This window comes from Saccopteryx leptura, chromosome 13, assembly GCF_036850995.1.
Source record: "Saccopteryx leptura isolate mSacLep1 chromosome 13, mSacLep1_pri_phased_curated, whole genome shotgun sequence".
NCBI lineage: Eukaryota > Metazoa > Chordata > Mammalia > Chiroptera > Emballonuridae > Saccopteryx > Saccopteryx leptura.
The window spans coordinates 47,626,854-47,645,474 of record NC_089515.1 but is presented as its reverse complement, the minus strand read 5'-3'; the positions used below and the strand labels follow the sequence as shown (position 1 = coordinate 47,645,474).

General features: G+C 57.0%; 1 protein-coding gene across 7 annotated transcripts in view; it reads left to right on the top strand.

Annotated features, from left to right (window-relative positions):
- AKAP13 (A-kinase anchoring protein 13) overlaps positions 1 to 17,306 on the top strand; it is a 288,721-nt gene extending 271,415 nt beyond the window's left edge. For 4 of the 7 annotated variants that reach the window (XM_066355280.1, XM_066355281.1, XM_066355279.1 and 1 more), the window contains 11 exons: positions 848 to 924; positions 1,450 to 1,631; positions 2,533 to 2,615; positions 3,618 to 3,812; positions 4,259 to 4,420; positions 4,842 to 4,912; positions 5,559 to 5,603; positions 8,333 to 8,383; positions 8,978 to 9,427; positions 12,115 to 12,451; positions 13,168 to 17,306. In XM_066355280.1, the coding sequence (XP_066211377.1) occupies positions 848 to 924; positions 1,450 to 1,631; positions 2,533 to 2,615; positions 3,618 to 3,812; positions 4,259 to 4,420; positions 4,842 to 4,912; positions 5,559 to 5,603; positions 8,333 to 8,383; positions 8,978 to 9,427; positions 12,115 to 12,451; positions 13,168 to 13,217 (1,703 nt within the window). In that variant the 3' untranslated portion in view covers positions 13,218 to 17,306. Of the gene's footprint in view, positions 1 to 847; positions 925 to 1,449; positions 1,632 to 2,532; positions 2,616 to 3,617; positions 3,813 to 4,258; positions 4,421 to 4,841; positions 4,913 to 5,558; positions 5,604 to 8,332; positions 8,384 to 8,977; positions 9,428 to 12,111; positions 12,452 to 13,167 lie in introns of all 7 variants that reach the window. The other 3 variants (XM_066355277.1, XM_066355283.1, XM_066355282.1) reach the window with 1 other exon arrangement.
- Positions 17,307 to 18,621: the final 1,315 nt, after the last annotated feature.

The window sequence follows — 18,621 nt, the reverse complement described above, 5'->3', positions numbered from 1 at the left end:
AAGTGAGAGGAGGGGAGCTATAGCAACAGACTCCCACATGTGCCCTGACCGGGATCCACCTGGCAACCTCACCTGGGGCGAGTGCTCAAGTGCCAAGCTATTTTTAGAGCCTGAGGCTGACATGCTTGGACCAGCCAAGCTATCCTCAGTGCCCAGGGCCACACTCAAACCAATTGGGCTACTGGCTGTGGGAGGGGAAGAGGGATAGAAAGGGGAGAGGGTAGGGGTGGAGAAGCAGATGGTTGCTTCTCATATGTGCCCTGACCAGGAATTGAACCTGGGGCATCCTTATGTGGGGCTGACACTCTATCACGTTTTGTTTTGTTTTAATTGAGAAGCAAGAAGGCTGTTTCCATGGCACAGAGAGGCTGAGGCTGACTTGCTGTGAAGCCATGGTGTTCCCATGTGCGTGTGAAATCAGAAGGCAGTGGAGCCTTGTTCTCTCTGCAGGGCATGTGAGGGAGTCTGCAGTTAGGCGTTTCTCCACGTCACCTTTGGCAGCCGTCCTGAGCTCCCCCACGCCTTTCCCATTGCTCTAGTCAGGTGGGAAGTGCTGTGACCTGAGTGTTCTGTGGAATATATAGCTAGATAACATCTGTTCAAGTCCTGCTCTCCGTTTGTATTCACAGTGTTTGATTCTTAGAATCTTGCCTCTTGGGATATACCTTTCCAGAAATAAGTCCTTAAACTTTTCCAAGACAAGGCGTTAGTGATAAATCTCATTTTAAAATGCCTCTAAAATCTAATGATCAGAGCTGGTTGCCTTGGCCTGTGGGCGTATTGCTGAATTGATAACAAAGTGCTCTGACTGTGCTTCTCTGCTCTCTTCTGTTACCCCGCTTCACAGAGGTTCAAGCAGTTCTACTGACGGACATCTTAGTTTTCCTTCAAGAAAAAGACCAGAAATACGTCTTTGCATCATTGGTAAGCTGAATCATTAGTCTCTGTTTGTAGCTAGTAATTGTATGCACAGCAGCTAGGGGGAGGTATTGAGCATCAACACTGTTGGTCTCCCACCCTCTCAAAGTTCATTGGCTCAGGACAGATTCCTCAGGGTAATTTCTTATATACCCTTACTGTTTCCCACCCTCCCCCAAATTATTCTCCTGTTTCCTTTCAATCCTATTGAAAGACTTGGACATTGATTGCTGTAGTATTTCTCACATGTATGCCCTGTATATCATGCTAAGTTATAATATTGCCAGTCAGATTCTGAGAGGAACGTGGAGACCTTCGTCGTATAGGAAACATGACTAGAATCTTTATAGCCACGAGGTGTCATTTTCTCTGTGGAACTCTTTCTCTGACAAAATGCCGGTGAAATGCACTGTTTCTCTTGATCCTGCCTCTGCCCGTGTCAGTTTATGGTCTCTCTACCTGAGATCGAAGTTGTCCTCAGGAGCTAGAACGTTGTGTCTATTCCTTTCGTCTGCCCCTCCGCTTTCCTAGGACCAGAAATCCACAGTGATCTCTCTGAAGAAGCTGATTGTGCGGGAGGTGGCCCATGAGGAGAAGGGCCTGTTTCTGATCAGCATGGGCATGAAGGACCCGGAGATGGTGGAGGTCCATGCCAGCTCCAAGGAGGAGCGCAACAGCTGGCTCCAGGTCATTCAGGACACCATCAACACCCTGTAAGTTCGCCCCCCCCCCCACAGCCTCACCCCCCCCCCCCCCCCCCCCCCCCCGCTTCTGCTCTTCCTACCAGACCCAGCAGCCCCGCCCCGCCCACCTTGCCCACCTCTGCGCTTCCTACCAGACCGGGCAGCCCCGCCCCGCCCACCTTACCCACCTCTGCGCTTCCTACCAGACCCGGCAGCCCCGCCCCGCCCACCTTGCCCACCTCTGCGCTTCCTACCAGACCCGGCAGCCCCGCCCCGCCCACCTTGCCCACCTCTGCGCTTCCTACCAGACCCGGCAGCCCCGCCCCGCCCACCTTGCCCACCTCTGCGCTTCCTACCAGACCGGGCAGCCCCGCCCCGCCCACCTTACCCACCTCTGCGCTTCCTACCAGACCCGGCAGCCCCGCCCCGCCCACCTTGCCCACCTCTGCGCTTCCTACCAGACCGGGCAGCCCCGCCCCGCCCACCTTGCCCACCTCTGCGCTTCCTACCAGACCCGGCAGCCCCGCCCCGCCCACCTTGCCCACCTCTGCGCTTCCTACCAGACCCGGCAGCCCCGCCCCGCCCACCTTGCCCACCTCTGCGCTTCCTACCAGACCGGGCAGCCCCGCCCCACCCACCTTGCCCACCTCTGCGCTTCCTACCAGACCGGGCAGCCCCGCCCCGCCCACCTTACCCACCTCTGCGCTTCCTACCAGACCCGGCAGCCCCGCCCCGCCCACCCCGCCCACCTCTGCGCTTCCTACCAGACCGGGCAGCCCCGCCCCGCCCACCTTGCCCACCTCTGCGCTTCCTACCAGACCCGGCAGCCCCGCCCCGCCCACCTTGCCCACCTCTGCGCTTCCTACCAGACCCGGCAGCCCCGGGAGCCACTGGTGTCTGAGGAACTTCTGGTTTATTTTGGTTGTATTAGGAACAGAGATGAAGATGAAGGAATTCCCAGTGAGAATGAGGAAGAAAAGAGAATGTTGGACACCAAAGCCCGGGAATTAAAAGGTAAAGCTGTTGGGAGTGGTCCAAGTCCCGTGTCTGTGGAAGGTGTGTGGTCACAGGAGACGGTCCCTCCCAACCTGGGTCCCTGGGCTGCCCCAGCAGGGACCTGGAAACAGGGAGGGGAATAGCTTTTAACAGAAGAGAAGCCAGCTTGGGGCTGACGCGGTCCTGGTGCAGAAGTGATAGAATGGTCTGACCCTGGGCCGCAGGAACACGGAGTCTGTCACCTCAGTGTCAGTGCTCTTGGACCCTCTGTCACAGAGGAATTTGCATGGTCACAGCAGATATTAAACAAGACGGAAAGGTACTTGAAAAGAATCTGCTTCCCTAACAGCTACCCTGGCGACTGTGCCAGACGTTCACAAATGAGCTTGAGGCAGTTTGGGGAGAAGGGTGCTTATTGATTGTGTTCAACCAGCATTTGACAGTGGTACCGAGTGGTCTGGTGCTTGTCAAGAGGGTAACCCGGGTTCGGGATGCTTTCTGTGGGTTGTCGGCACCTAGGAAGTAATTTAGCCATGGAGTGAATGAGATCACCAGGAGTATGTGTGTAAGAGACAGACGGCAGCCCAGGACGGAGCCAAGGGGACCTGGATTCTGCTGCAGATGACAGGTCTGTGCCTGCGAAAGGATTTTAGGATGAGAAGCAATGGTGTCCTCAGGGGAGGGAGGAATCCGTGCTGGAAGGAGAACACAAAGACCTTCGATTGAGTAGTGAGCGTGACTGTGGAAAAGTAGATGTCATGGCGGGCACCAGCCAGAGAAGAGAAGAGAGGGTGGAGAAACAAGCAGGAAGCAAGGAAGTAGAAACAAAAATGCCGGTTGGTGTCAGAAATTCAGAGACCTAGAACAAAACCTTGGTATAGCCTAATGAGGAAAACTAAAGTGAGGAGGAAAAGCTATGCCCTCTGCTGTCCCATAAGTCACCACAAGGTGGCGCTCCTGTCCAGCCAACTCATCATACCAAGCTGTCAGCTCAGCAGACCTTTTCTGTACCCTCTGCAGAACAGCTTCAGCAGAAGGACCAGCAGATCCTACGCTTACTGGAGAAGAAGGAGATGATTTTCCGGGACATGACCGAGTGCAGCACGCCCTTGCCAGAGGAGTGCTCCCCGACCCACAGCCCGCGGGTGCTCTTCCGCTCCAACACCGAGGAGGCGCTCAAAGGCGGCCCTTTAATGAAAAGTGCAATCAATGAGGGTAATTGATGTTCACGGTTGCCCCTTATTCATGTCTGCCCAACGTGGCTTAAACACGAGTATTACTTTTTATTGTAAAACGGAGCACAAGTATAGAACACAACCCGACACAAATGTTCTGCTCTAGTGGTGAGCCTCTTGTAGCCACTACCCACATCAAGAGATAAAATGTGGCCGACACCCTACAAGCCCTTCCACATGTCCTGTTCTCCTCACAACTCCCTCCCTCCCTCCCTCCCTCCAGAAAGCACAGGTGCTGTGACTTTCACAGCAATCGCCTGTGTTTCTCTGTGCTTTGTGGCCAAGTACCTCTTGTAGCCACTGTAGTTGAGTCTTGCTCATGTTAGATTAATGTGCAGCCGCCACCCTCTCCCTCCCTTTCCACACGACTCAGCGTGCGAGACTGAGCTTTGTAACGCATGGAGTTTGCATGTTTCCTTTTCCCAGTGGAGATCCTTCAGGGTCTGGTGAGCGGAAGCCTGGGAGGCCCCCTTGGGCAGCCCGCCGGCAGCCCCGTGGGGCAGGAAGGCACGGTCGGCCCTGTTTCCTTGCCCCGGAGAGCGGAGACCTTTGGAGGGTTCGACAGCCATCAGATGAACGCTGCCAAAGGTGACTGACTGTGAACTGTCGTGCTTCCCTGAGCAGCTCGGAGCTGCAGGCGGGCCATGCTCAGCAGCCCCCCCGGCCGTCCTGGTCGACAGTAACTGTTGTAGTGAGATCCTGCCGAGGATCCAGCTGCTGAGTGTCCCGGGACCTCGGTCAGGGTCACGTCCATTTTGAATAATAAAGATGTTCCTGGGATCTCAGCTCAGCTGTAGCCAGCGCAGTGATAGTACTTGTGTTTCCATTTGCTTCCAGTCCTTCTGCATCAGCAACAACCATTAATAATCGTGTAACGGCCACCAAGTGGCTTCTCATTCTTCAGCTTGAGTAGGGTTCAGAAGGACCATACCCCTCAGCTGTGTATATTGATTTTTGTTCTTGGCTAATCTGTTTCACAACTTTAAAAAAAACTTGTTTATTTGTTTAGGAGGTGACAAGGAAGAGGGAGATGATGGCCAAGACCTTAGGAGAACAGAATCGGATAGTGGTCTGAAAAAGGTATATTTTTCTAAACTACACTTGGCATGCCCCTTTGAATTTATAATCTGGGTGCCTGACTTGCTGTTTTTATTTCTGACTTTATTTTAAAAGGAAAGCCCTTTTTTGTTGTATTCTTTCGAAGTGAGAGCGGGGAGACAGACAGACTCCTGCATGCGCCCAACCGGGACCCACCCAGTATGCCCACCAGGGGGCGATGCTCTGCCCATCTGGGGTGTTGCTCCGCTGCAGCTGGACCCATTCCAGTGCCTGAGGCAGAGGCCATGGAGCCGTCCTCAGTGCCTGGGCCAACTTTTGCTCCAGTGGAGCCTTAAGAGGAAAGCCCATTTTTATACACATAGCCCAGTTAAGAGACCCCATTTACTGGCCACTTGGTCTTACTGGCTTAGAAACTCATATTTACAGTCGTCACTTGGCCACAGTCCTGCCAGGACCAGTTCCATGGAGAGGTTGGTTTAAATACCCCAGATAAACCTGAACTCTTTCCAAGGCTGGAGCGACAGCTCCGCCTCGGAAGCCGTTCCCTGGGAGGAGGGGCTGCCGGGGACATACCAGAGTGGGCACTGCGGTGGAGCCGGGCACACGGCAGATCGGCTTTCCCCCTCCGATCTTCGTGTGTTTAACATGCGTGCTTTCTGTTTTACAGGGTGGAAATGCTAACCTGGCATTTATGCTTAAGAGGAACAATGAGGTAAGGACATTATGAGCTAATTAAGGGCATGCCGTTACAGAAATTGCTAGGTTAGGAGGACTCATCTTGGTGTCGCTGGTGTAAACAGGCTGACTCCCGGTGGTGCCCTATGCCCTCAGCACATGGCTGCCCCGCCCCTCACCTCCCTTCCCCTGCCCCAGGGCGCCCCCTGGGCATGGTGTGGGGGCACTGCTGTGGGAAGCCTCTTGCTCTCTTGGATGCCCTGGCAGCCGCCCTGCTGGGGTTACCAGCACCCGCATGCTGAGTGCAGCTCATGGCCACCTTTCCTGGAACACAGTCCTGGGCCGAAGCCACGCGCCCAGAACACGGCAGATACCTTGCGGGCCGCGCCATGTAGCCATTTCTTACCCTGCAGTGGCTCAGGTTGAGTTTTCTTCCCGGAGCCCTGCTTTTCACTCAGCACGAACACGAGTGTCACCCTAAAGGTGGCCCTGGCGTCCTGCTCATTAGAGATCCGACTCGGACTTGGTCTTTGCCACCATCCCGCAGTGGGGTCCCTCAGCGGGGTCCCGCTGGCCCTGTAGGGAGCTGCTCTCCGGCAGGGGCCACCCCCGTTGCTCCCTGGGAAGCCCCCTCGAGGTCACCTCTTCTCTGAACTTTATGTGGCTCTTAATTCCTGAGGAGCTTTGTTTTGAAATTTTGTATTAGTGGAATCTTTCCCTTATTTTCTAAAGCACAGAGGGATGTTGTTTTGTATTTGTTGGCCTAGGGGTCCAAATACTGTGGTGTCCTGAAGGAAGCCCCTCAGCAGTCATCCTGAAATGAATAGACCTGCTCGTACACTGACTTTTGCTCATGGTGTCTGTCTCTTTAAATTTAGCTTCCTGTTGGTTTTCCCATTATTTAGTGGGGAGAGTCAGGTAGGCGATTGTGCAAGACCAAGTTTTATGCAGTGCATACGCTCAGCCGGAGTCCACCGCTCCTCCGACTGCTCTAAGTTTCTCTGTTGATTGAGAATGAGCTTAAATGAGGGGTAAATAGTATTCTCAGATATGTTAAGCCTGAGGATTATGTTTTTTGCATTTTTAATATTATCAAAGCAGTACATTACATATTCTTTTGGTAGAATATATGAAAACTGTCCAATGTGAAGAAAAAAATTGATAAACATTGTCTCACCACTGAGAATTAAGTAGGGTTAAATGTCCGGTGCTTCTGTTTCTGCTAGCCTTTTCTCACACGTAACCCATGTTTGTGTGTCTGCACCTGTGTGAGTGTGAGTGGTAATAAACAGTGTCACACCGCTTGTGTCACTGCTTCCCCACCTTCGTATCCTGAGCTTTTTTCTCACACATCAGACGCATGTCCTTGAGCGTATTTATTCGATGTGCTCAGTCACGGTGTGTGCTGTGATGTCGTGTACCGGGGTTCACGTGGTCACCCCCCCTCGCTCGACCGTTTTGCCGTCTGTGCAGTGCAGCCCAGAGGTCCTGCCCGGGCCTGCTGGCTCTGCACGCGCACCGCTGCCCGGAGGAAGGGCGTGCACAGCGCGTCCCTGCCCGTCAGCACGAACGCCTCCTATCTTTCTCACCAGCAGCGGGGGTTTCCATTTATTACTTTATTTTATTTTTAACTTATCTATTGATTTTAAAAGAGAGGAAGGGAGAGACAGAGACACAAACATTGATCTGTTCTTGTGTGTGCCCTGACTGGGGACGGAGCTGGCAACCTAACCATCTGGGCTGTCCGGCCAGGGAGAGTTTCATTTTTTAACTGATGTTTTGTTGATTTGATGTCTTTAAGTGGTGTTTTTTATTTGGCTCTTACTTGATTTCAAGTAAGGCTAAATCATTTTCAGTATGTCACACTATCAACCATTTGTACGTCTTCCTTTATAAGTTGCTGGTTTGCGTTCCTGGCCTGTTTTTCTGAGTGTGTTTGTTTCTTAACTCTGTATGAGGTTCTTTAAATCAAAGATTTTTGTTGCTTGGCTTTCTTTTCAGTTTGTCCTTTTAGCCTCTTAATTTTACATAGCGTACGTTGAAAATTTGGGTGCATGGTTTCTTCCATTGCATTTGCCTATATATATATTATTGATTTCAGAGAGAGGAAAGGAGAGAGCAAGGGAGGAACATTAACATCTCCTGTATGTGCCCTGACTGGGGATCGAACCGGCAACGTCCACGCCATAGGAGCATGCTCTAACCAACCGGCCAGGGCGTGCATCTGCCTTTGAAAAGCATTTCCTGTTTCAAGATTAGAAAAATATTCTCCTATTTTCTTATAGCTCTTTTGTGGTCCTATCATACACACAAACATGCACAAACATATAAATCTATTTGATTGCTTTCTGTGTGAACCCGATTTTTTCCAAAGATTTAGCCAGTTGTCTCAACAATTCATAGACTATTTCTCCCTGTGGATTTAGAAATGCTCCTTGTATCGTATACCAGATTCTTACAATGTGCTTCACGGCTCTGCTCTTTAGATTGTGTGTGTGTCATTTCTGTGCCAGTCATTCTAAACAGCTGGAGTTTTACGATACATTTTACTGTGTGCTGACGTTCCTCCCGCACAGAGCTGTTTGCTTGGTCTTGTTTTGTTTTTCTTGGCTCACGTGAACCTGCTTCTTCTCTTTGGTGCTTTCAGTTTGAAAATATTTCGTTCAAGTGCAAACCCCTTGCTGTGTTGGGAGGTTACCTGGGTGGGGGCCGAGAGGCGGGGTGCGGACCGCAGCCCTGACGTGCCGTTTCCCTGTTCCTCTGCAGCAGCTCGTCCAGAGCATCGTCCACCTGCATGAGCTGCTCAGCATGCTGCAGGTGCGTGCCCTCCTCTTACTCTCCACTGCTTTCCAGAACCTCGCGAAGGGTGCGCTGTCGGGCGGCCTGGGTGCCAAAGGTGCATGTGGGTCATCAGGACCTTAGTGTAAGGGAGGCTGTTCGCGTGGTGAGAGAGGTCACAGCACAGCAGTTACAGTGCCGCTGACCTTCTGAGACAGGGATTGATGAACAGGGTGAACCGCAAGCCCAGAGTTGCCCACATGCTCTGGGGGTGGCCGTTTGCCTCAAGAGCTGTGGAGTGACAAGGAGTTTCCCATTCTCCATCGCTGTGTACCTGGGTGACGTGCCACTCCCAAAACAACACCGCTTTGGCATTTCCTGGGAATGCCCACCAGTTCCACTTAGTTCTGAGCCTGAAGATGTAACCATCCTTCCTGCTCCCACCTCCAAAACTCAGTCCCCACCCAGTGCCTGCAGACAGCACAACACCCATGCCCCGCGGCAGTGACATCCCTGGGTGACAGCACGAGGCAGGGTGCGGGCTGTTGGAGACCGCAGCCCCGGTGCGGGCTGGGGGCGCAGGAAGCGCCGTCCTCCGGCTGGGGTGCAGCTATCCCGGACGTGTCTCCTTAGGGCGTGGTGTTGCAGCAGGACAGCTACATCGAGGACCAGAAGCTGATGCTGAGCGAGCGGGCGCTCATGCGCAGCGCCTCCAGGCCTAGCTCCCTGGTCGAGCAGGAGAAGCAGCGCAGCCTAGAGAAGCAGCGCCAGGACCTGGCCAACCTGCAGCGGCAGCAGGCGCAGCACCTGGACGAGAAGCGCCGGCGCGAGCGCGAGTGGGAGGCCCGGGAGCGCGCACTGCAGGAGCGCGAGGCGCAGCTCGCGCAGCGCGAGGAGGAGGTGCGGCGGGCGCGGCAGGACCTGGAGCGCGACCGGGAGGAGCTGCAGCAGCGCAAGGGCGCCTACCAGCATGACCTAGAGAGGCTGCGTGCTGCCCAGAAGCAGCTGGACAAGGAGCAGGATCAGCTGAAGCGCGAGGCCGAGCGGCTGAGCCAGCGGCCAGCTGACCGCACCGCCTGCCAGGTAGGGGTCCAGGGAGGAGCGTGCGCTGTCCCCGTCTGCCAGGTTGGGGTCCCGGGTGGGGGAGGAGCGTGCGCTGTTCCCAGGTTGGGGTCCCGGGTGGGGGAGGAGCGTGCGCTGTTCCTGTCTGCCAGGTTGGGGTCCCGGGTGGGGGAGGAGCGTGCGCTGTTCCCAGGTTGGGGTCCCGGGTGGGGGAGGAGCGTGCGCTGTCCCCGTCTGCCAGGTTGGGGTCCCGGGTGGGGGAGGAGCGTGCGCTGTCCCCGTCTGCCAGGTGGGATCCCGGGTGGGGGAGGAGCGTGCGCTGTCCCAGTCTGCCAGGTTGGGGTCCCGGGTGGGGGAGGAGCGTGCGCTGTCCCAGTCTGCTAGGTTGGGGTCCCTGTCTGCCAGGTTGGGGTCCGGGGTGAGGGAGGAGCGTGCGCTGTCCCCGTCTGCCAGGTTGGAGTCCCGGGTGGGGGAGGAGCGTGCGCTGTCCCCGTCTGCCAGGTTGGGGTCCCGGGTGGGGGAGGAGCGTGCGCTGCCCCTGTCTGCCAGGTTGGGGTCCCGGGTGGGGGAGGAGCGTGCGCTGTCCCTGTCTGCCAGGTTGGGGTCGGGGTGGGGGAGGAGCATGCGCTGTTCCCGTCTGTCAGGTTGGGGTCTAGGGAGGAGCTTTCGCTGTCCCTGTCTGCCAGGTTGGGGTCGGGGTGGGGGAGGAGCATGCGCTGTCCCCGTCTGCCAGGTTGGGGTCGGGGTGGGGGAGGAGCATGCGCTGTCCCCGTCTGCCAGGTTGGGGTCGGGGTCGGGGTGGGGGAGGAGCGTGCGCTGTCCCCATCTGCCAGGTGGGATCCCGGGTGGGGGAGGAGCATGCGCTGTCCCCGTCTGCCAGGTTGGGGTCGGGGTGGGGGAGGAGCGCGCTGTCCCTGTCTGCCAGGTTGGGGTCCGGGGTGGGGGAGGAGCGTGCACTGTCCCCATCTGCCAGGTTGGGGTCGGGGTCGGGGTGGGGGAGGAGCATGCGCTGTCCCCCGTCTGCCAGGTTGGGGTCAGGGTGGGGGAGGAGCATGCGCTGTCCCCGTCTGCCAGGTTGGGGTCGGGGTCGGGGTGGGGGAGGAGCATGCGCTGTCCCCCGTCTGCCAGGTTGGGGTCAGGGTGGGGGAGGAGCGTGCGCTGTCCCCCGTCTGCCAGGTTGGGGTCAGGGTGGGGGAGGAGCATGCGCTGTCCCCGTCTGCCAGGTTGGGGTCGGGGTCGGGGTCAGGGTGGGGGAGGAGCATGCGCTGTTCCCGTCTGCCAGGTTGGGGTCGGGGTCGGGGTCAGGGTGAGGGAGGAGCATGCGCTGTCCCCGTCTGCCAGGTTGGGGTCAGGGTGGGGGAGGAGCATGCGCTGTCCCCGTCTGCCAGGTTGGGGTCGGGGTCGGGGTGGGGGAGGAGTGTGCGCTGTCCCTGTCTGCCAGGTGGGGTCCGGTGCTGGGTAGTGGTAGTGGTCCAGGGAAGAGTGTTCGGTGTGCCTGTCGCTGCCTCACCACGTGACAGCAAGCATCGGGAAAGTACACAGAGGCACAGGGCTGTCTGTGGAGAATCTTGTCTTACACTGAAAGGGCAGGTGAAGCTGCTGAGGAGAGGGAAGGGCTGGGGACGTGGTCAGGGCGGTGACGGGCACTCCCCAGCGTGTCTGAGCTGGCGGTCCTCCCAGTGGCCCATGGGCAGCCCCTCTGCTCTGCGCCACACAGACAGGGGCACCTGTGGGCGCCTGTAGCTGGTGGGGACCGCACCAAGGAGAAGGGACCACACAGTGGCTGGGTCACCAGGCAGCAGGAAGTGGCCCTGATGTGTGCCATGTGGAATGGATGGGGGGTTACAGGGAAGAACGCCCCCTACGGGGTGGGGAGTCACTTGTCTGTGGAGAGGCTGTTTGTGCTGAGCTGCTGGGAGCTCCTTTCTCTATGAGCAGTGGCTGCCCATCCGGGAAGGCTTTCCCCTACAGTAGGTAGACTGCACATGCTCCCAGTCCAGAGTCAGTGAGACTTCGGGGTGGTCCTGGGACACGACGCTCGTGGCTGGCAGAAAGCCTGGGCACGCACAGACTGCCTGTCTAGTTACTCATGTCATGTTGCTGTTTGATTGATTGCTTGACCCTGGACTGTGAAACAGAGTTAGACGCCGTCTCCTTAGGAAGGCAGCTCTGTGTCCTGCAGAGGCTGTCACGCAAGGCGGGGCAGCATAGGGCTCTGCACTGCTCTGGTGACACGGGCTCCTCCCGCCACCACGGCACAGTGCGGGAGGTAGGCCGATCTTCTCGTCTTGCGGTGTCTTTGGCGGAGCCTTTGGCTAGAAACTGGGGATAAACTTCACTCCCCGCCTAGCTTCTGATTCTGGCCTGAACAGGCCTCTGGACCCCTTTAGCCATGAAGTGATCCCTGTACGAGTCAGTGTGCAGACCAGCAGCCCCCCCCCCCCCCCGTTTCCTCAGGGCGGGGAGTCCCCTTAGCTGCTTCATTCAAGGTCCTGTTACTTCTCTATGATGCTGACTTGTCAAGTGTGTGCAGTAAAAATAGTAATGGTGTCAAAGGTGGTATTTTTAACACTTCCGTAAGTACTGCTAGGGGAGGGCAGTCAAGGAATCTTTCTGCACGGAGGACAGGGAGTCCTGGCACACGGGTCGCGATGAAGCCGCCAGCTGACCTCAGGCCCTGAGTGACCTCTCCTCTTGCACCCAAGCAGGTGTCACAACAACACACCAAGCTGCTGCGGATCCCCTCCTTCCTGCCCAGCCCCGAGGACGCCCCCTTGCCACCTGCACCCTCGATATCCAAGTCCGGGTCGTTGGACTCAGAACTCTCAGTGTCCCCCAAGAGGAACAGCATCTCTCGGACACACAGAGATAAGGGGCCTTTCCACATACTGAGCTCCAGCAGCCAGAGCGGCCGGGGCCCCGAGGGCCTGAGCCAGACCCCAGCGCCCGGCGCCTCCTCCCGCCTGTTCGGGTTAGCAAAGCCAAAGGACAAGGACAAGAAGGAGAAGAAGAAGAAGAGCAAAGGCGGCCGCGCTCAGCCTGGGGGTGAGTCACACGCCGTGTCCCTGCGGCCTCTGGTCCCTGGGTCCTGACGAGGGCAAACAGATGGTAGTGACGGGGGACAGGTTAACGAAAGGGGCGGTTTGGGGGCGTCAAGGCCACACGGCCTTCTTTCTCCCTGAACCCACTCGCTCTGCCCACAGAGGTGGGACTGACCTTCAGCGGCGTCGGCAGCACGTGTGCGTAGAGTGGGGCAGGGCTGCGTTTCAGCCCTTTGTGATCTAAGGAATGCAAACCCTTAACGGGGCACTTTCGGTCTCCCTGCCCTTCTGGGCCACGTCCAGGAATGATTGTGGTTACTCGTGCCCAGGGAGCGTTTCTGGGCTCACGCCGGCTCCTCAGTGACCATGGGAAGGAGGCGGTGAGAACTCCAGGACAGACGGGGGACCGAAGCTCAGCAGGGAACGTGCATGCCCACCACGGTCACAGCTAATGACCAGTCACTGGGCAGGGCCCCCTCGCCCAGAGCTGCCTGGCCGCTCCTCCTTAGGGGTGCGTCTCCCTCTGCAGGAGGGAGGGTTTGCCTCTGGTCGGGAGTGGCAGGCGCCTCCTTAGAGCCACTCGAGGACCCGGCCTGCGGGCAGCTACGGCCCACCTGCCTGGCGCCTGTTTGCACCTCAGAAGACTTGTGTGTGTGGGGGGGGGGGGGCGAGGTCAGTCTTTATTCTGAATTTCTCTTTCCGTCTTGCTCCTTATTGCAGATGGCCCTGCGTCAGAAGTGCCCGCAGAGGGTGAAGAGATCTTCTGCTGACCGTTGACTCCACTAGCCAAGTCACCAGCCCACACCCCGCTGTCCCTGCGTGCCCACCTTCTTACGTTGACACCGTGCCCTTCAGCGTCCACTCCTGCGCTGGCCCGGTCGTGCACCCAAGGGACAAGCGGTCCCGAGTCCGGGGTGGGTCAGGAGGCCTTGGACTTTCCCCGCCCTGGTGACAGGCAGCGGCACGCGGGCGGATGGGGGCCAGCTCTGCTCAGGACACTGCACCAAAGCCGTGTCCCCGGAGTTCAGGCGATGGGCTGGGATGTGTCAGGAAGTCCTAAAAGTGGAAAGAATGTTTCCAAGTGAAGTGTGAGATGCTGGCGGCCTTGAGGTGGCAGGTGGTGTGGACTTGCTGTGTGTTCACGTACAGCGGCCCGTGTGCGCGTGCACGGCTGAGGGACACGGCTCGTCCCAGACGCATGGCTCAGGGCACGGGTGCTCGGCACCCCACCTGCTGGTCCACGGGGTGTCGCCCCCCACCCGCCTCACCCTGTGAGTGTGTGTGCCTTATGACAGTGTAGAAGGGCTGACACACATTTGTCGAAACCAGGGAGGAAAGACCTGGTGTGGCTAAGATGCACGTGAGCTGCACGGCCTTGGTTCTGCTGTTCCTGTTACATGCCAAGAAAGGATCTCATTTCATTAGTCAGTTCCGGGTGAAATTCTACACTGGCTTTCCAAGATGCATGCCCACATATTCTGGGCAAAGATGAAGTAGAGAGGCCTCCTCACCGTCACCCCACAGTGTGACACTTTTTGGTTGTCACTGACCATGTAGAAGTGGCCACGGCCTTCTGACAGTATTCCTGAGGCCTCACAATGGCCCCCCAGGGGAAGCTGTTCCTTCGGGCCCTCCCTGTAGGGACAGCTGTCCTGTTGGCGCTCCACTAAGGGGGGCCACCTGCTTCTCCCGCAGCGAGCTTGTCCCCCCCTGTCCCAGGACAGTGGCCAAGAAGTAGGTTCAGGTGAAGGTGTGAGCACGGACATAGGGGTGTGCACCAGTGTGGACGAGAGGAGTGATCCGGGTGTGGCCGGGAAGGTTCTCATTCTGTGTCAAGAGGCTTTGGCAACTTTCAGTCCATTTCTTAAAATGTTTTAAAAATCTAAAGGTCTCTTGGTGACTGTACTGTGCCCCTGAAGATGCCGCAGATGCTGCCGTGTTTTATGTTCTTCTTTTCCTTCTGTGTTTGGGCCGTGTTTGCTTTCTGCTTGTCCCAGCTCAGCAGGTGCAGGATGGTCCGCGGGGGACGTTCCCTTCGAGGCCCCACACACCTGCCCGGCCGCCGCTCCCAGGAGCGGGGACTCTGGGAAGTTCCTGCCTCACGCAACCTTTGGGTCCTGCTTCCTGCTCCACAGAGCATGGGTCTCTGACCATACTTTTTAACAAACAACAACCTGTAACTTGGTGCTTGTGGTGAATTGCAAGCTGGCCTTGCAGATGGAGATATTTATCTTTCAGTTTATTTGAAAGAGGTCTGGTTTAAAATGGTTAGCTTAGATGTGTTTTATTTATTGTGTGTGTGTGTGCGTGCGTGTGCGCATGTGTGTGTGAAAGGGCGAACATACTATCCCACGGTTTCATCTGATCACTGCGGGGAGGCCGGGCGGCGGGCTGCTTCCCCCTTGGTGTCCCAGTGCCTGGAGGCTCAGAGGAGTGGAGGGGGGGGGGGGGCCGTGCCTCCCCCCCCCCCCCCCACTCCACCTCATTCTTTGATCAGGGGATGTCTTCTTGCTTGAGTTAAGAAACTTGCCACCTGTGAGAGACATCTGCCTGTTTTTGTCATGGAGATTTATTGCCCTCTGTAACAGACTTTAGGGAGAAAAAAGAAACATCTGATTTTTCTCTTGAAACTGTAATATATACTCCGTCCTCCTTCCCCCCAAAGACCCCAGACCTCCCGCCTGTCCCCTCAGCTTCAAGTGACTGCCACGGCAGCCCTGGCTGTCCTCGGAGCTGCATGGAGCTCAGCTGTCTGTCCTTGCCACTTGCTGGCGTCACTCCGAGGCTGTCGCACAGAGCAGTGATTTGCGGGAAGGGGAGGCCCTGGCCCATGAGGACCCACATTCTTCTCCCTGGGGGTCGGCGTGGGCCAGGCCGCCCTGGGCTCGGGGGGCACGTGCCCGGGAGGTAGGCTGCCCGCACGCTCATCACAGAGGTGCTGTGATGCTGTTCTGTCTCAGACTCCCAGGCCTGTGCAGCTCCATGTGTCTGTCACCTCTGTCACCTCCACCACCTCTACCCTGTGAACTTGGGGTTTTGCTGCTGTGCTTGTGCCTGTGACCTTCAGAACTGCGTTGGTCTGAGTCTAAGCCCTGTCTACGTTCTGTCCCTGTGCTGTCCCCACACGAGGAAGCTGTGCTTCTGCAGCAAGCCCAGTGAGTCAGATGCCCACACTGTGTGTGAGTTTGGGGGGGTGGAAGAGACATCTCCTGAGTTCCCAGAACCTGGTGAGTGTAGGAAGGAGGGTATGTCTTCTCTTAGTACATCATCTCAGTGATTGTCACCTAGTTGGGTGACGTGTGTACTTTATATGCTGTCGCCAGCTGGCTTTGTGTCTGTAGCTGTTTTCTTTGAAAACGGAGAGGGTTAAAAACATGCCCGTTGCCAGAGTTCAGCCTTTGCCAACATTCCCTCCTCTGCCCCATGAGAGACATCTGTGGGCAAGAAGTCTGTGTCAAATTGTTTTTGGAAAGGTACGAATCTTACCTTTTTTCCTCTGAAGTCTCAGGGTAATACCACTGAAAGGGGTCCCTTTGCTCACTGTCACCTGTTCCCTTCCCAGTCCCCTGGCGGTGGCAGAGTGGGCAGACGTGTCAGGCCCTTGGGGTTCGTTGGGGGGTATAGTGTTTGGGGGTTTAATACAGGCTCTGCCTTAAAGACCAGAACTTGATCCAGAAGCCGCTGTTCACAGAAGAAGTTTCTGTTTCATCCTTTTGTGTCTGAGGTTCATTTTCCATAGCTGTTTCTCCTTCCCAGGGACGCTGGTGCTGACGGAGCAGGGGTTTGCTCCCGGGCTGATGGGTGGCCAGCGAGCATGGGGAGGGGTTAGAGACGGTCCTGGTGGAATGAGGGGACACCGTCCCCCCAACTCCCGCCACGCCCGGATGCCCCCGGGATGTGGAGGAAGGAGGTGGCGGAGCGAGAGCTGCGAGCCTGCCTTCCCTCAGCAGGACCGTCGGACACACGACTGAGGTCCCGACTGGCGGGTCCCCACCCAGCACGGGGATCCCGTTGACCCGCGGCGACAAGGAAGGGCCAGGAGTTTGTTTCGTTTGCGTCTTCCTTTCTCTTCCACTGTAGCTTCACATTCCCAGTCAGCCAGAGCTCTGGAGTCTGCTGCCTGCTGGTCAGGTTTTAAAATGAAAAATGTTTTAATGCTGCCAGAAGTGGGGGGAAAAAAAGGCTTCTTCCCATGTCTTCATCTAATTTAACTTGTCAAAAGGACAGGCCCTGGAATTGTTTCTCCATCTCGCCAACGTTTAAAGATGGGTGAGCCCCAGTGGTTAAAGTCTCGGCTGCCAGGGCCCACGGCCCGAGCTGACTGGCCCCCGTCGCCCAGTCGAGCGGCCTGCGTGGCGGTGGGGGGGGCTCCCCGCTACGTGCACCCCCCCCCCCCCGTCCTCTGCATGCCCCTCCGCCCATGTGAGCCCCTCTGCCCTCCGCAGCCGCCTGACCGGAAGGGCAGCGCCAGCACTGACGGGGCCCTGCCCTGTGGTCACGGTTCAGCCTGTGGTTTCCGGAGGGTCACGTCCCTTGGGCACGGGCGACGCAGGGGTGCAGGCGGGTGGCACGCACACCTCATACCTCTGCTCTCGTGTCTCGTTTCAAACTCTGTGTGGACGTTTCTGTGCTAAAGCCTGTTAAGTAAGAAGGGGGTTAAGACCCAAATGCTGTATATTAATTTGTAATTATGTATAAAGTAAAGCAGTTTTAAACTGTAAAGGGTTTTTTTCAGTGTGTTTCCTGGAATTTTGCCACAACATACTGGCTTTGTATTTTATTTATCTCCCTGTCTAGTTATCAGCTTCAGATTCTTGTAAAGTCCCCTCGACCTTCCAATAAAATAAATGTTCTCTTAAGTCTTGACTGTGGCTGATGTGTTCCGTCTGTCGGGCTTCCTGGAGGGCTCAGGACGCGCCGGGTCCTGGGCCGGGGCCGCCCCTCCCCCACTGCTCCACTTCTGACTCAGGACGGAACCAGATGGATGGCCTGAAGAACTAAGCGGCTTCTTGGGGACTCCACTCTTTTCTTGCGGCCAGGACCAAAAGCCCACGGGGTGCCAAGTGTCAAGAAGTCCTTCCAGTTAAATCAACATAGTAAAAAAGGCCCTTTGCTATAGATTGAACGAAGTGAAAAGATTAATGTGATTTGCTTTTCTTTACCAACTTGTTTCACCCCACCATCTTCCTGACTCCTACCTCACCCCCGCCAAACGGTGATTGTCCAAACCTGATTCAAGAAGGAAAACAAAACCGTATCTGCCTAGCTCTGCAGGGAGTGCCTGGCTCTGGTCGCAGGGGGCCGGGCACTGCCCTGAGAAGTGGCCAAGATGCACCGGAGGAGCTGCTGCTGCCCCGCCTGCAGGGGCCTGCGCCCCCCCTTCCTTCCACGCCGCTGCCTGCTCCCGAGCCTGAGACTGTCCCCCGGGAAAGGCCGCCGAGGCCCTGGGGATCATGCCACACGGTGTCATGTGGAGTGGAGGAATGTTGGCGTGGGCACGAGACGCTCCTGCCGCAGCGATGGAGAAGAACGCCCCTGCCCCCCCATCCAGAGTGCCGACTCGCTTCCCCTTTTCAGTGAACTTGGAAGTCCACCGATTTCTTAAGAGGCTTCTCCAGTCTTGGCAGTTGCTGCCCCCACAAGCCTATCACAGTCACGCTGGTCTTGTCACCCACTCACTGCCACAGCAGCGGCAGCCAGCCCCCTGCCCTCCTGAACGCCCGTCCCACTCACACCGCAGCAGGGCCCAGAGAGCAGTTCCCAGGGCCTCCCCTGGTCCCTGGGTCTGAGCCAGGGACAGAGGCACAGGCTCTGTCTGGGAGGCAGGAAGGGTGAGGAGGAACCATCCATCCTTCAGGGCTCCGAGAAGACTGGACAGCCAGCTGTTCGACAGTGCTGCTGGCCCCTCCTGCTCCTGAGCGGAAGGGCTGTGCCCAGCCTCTGCCACAGTGCAAGCCTGGCCACCGAGTGGCTTCAACAACAGTGGCATTTTCCAGTGGCGGACCCCATGCCCGGGGGAGGAGAGCCGTGGTCTGGAGGCGGCCAGGGACTGGGTTTGCAGCAGAGGCTCTGCCGGGACAGGAAGTGTGGTGACTAAGGCCCAGGACAGAAATCCGAGTCAGAAACAAGTGCCCCGAAGGCCAGCACAGCTCGTGGGGAAGGAAGAACTCAGTG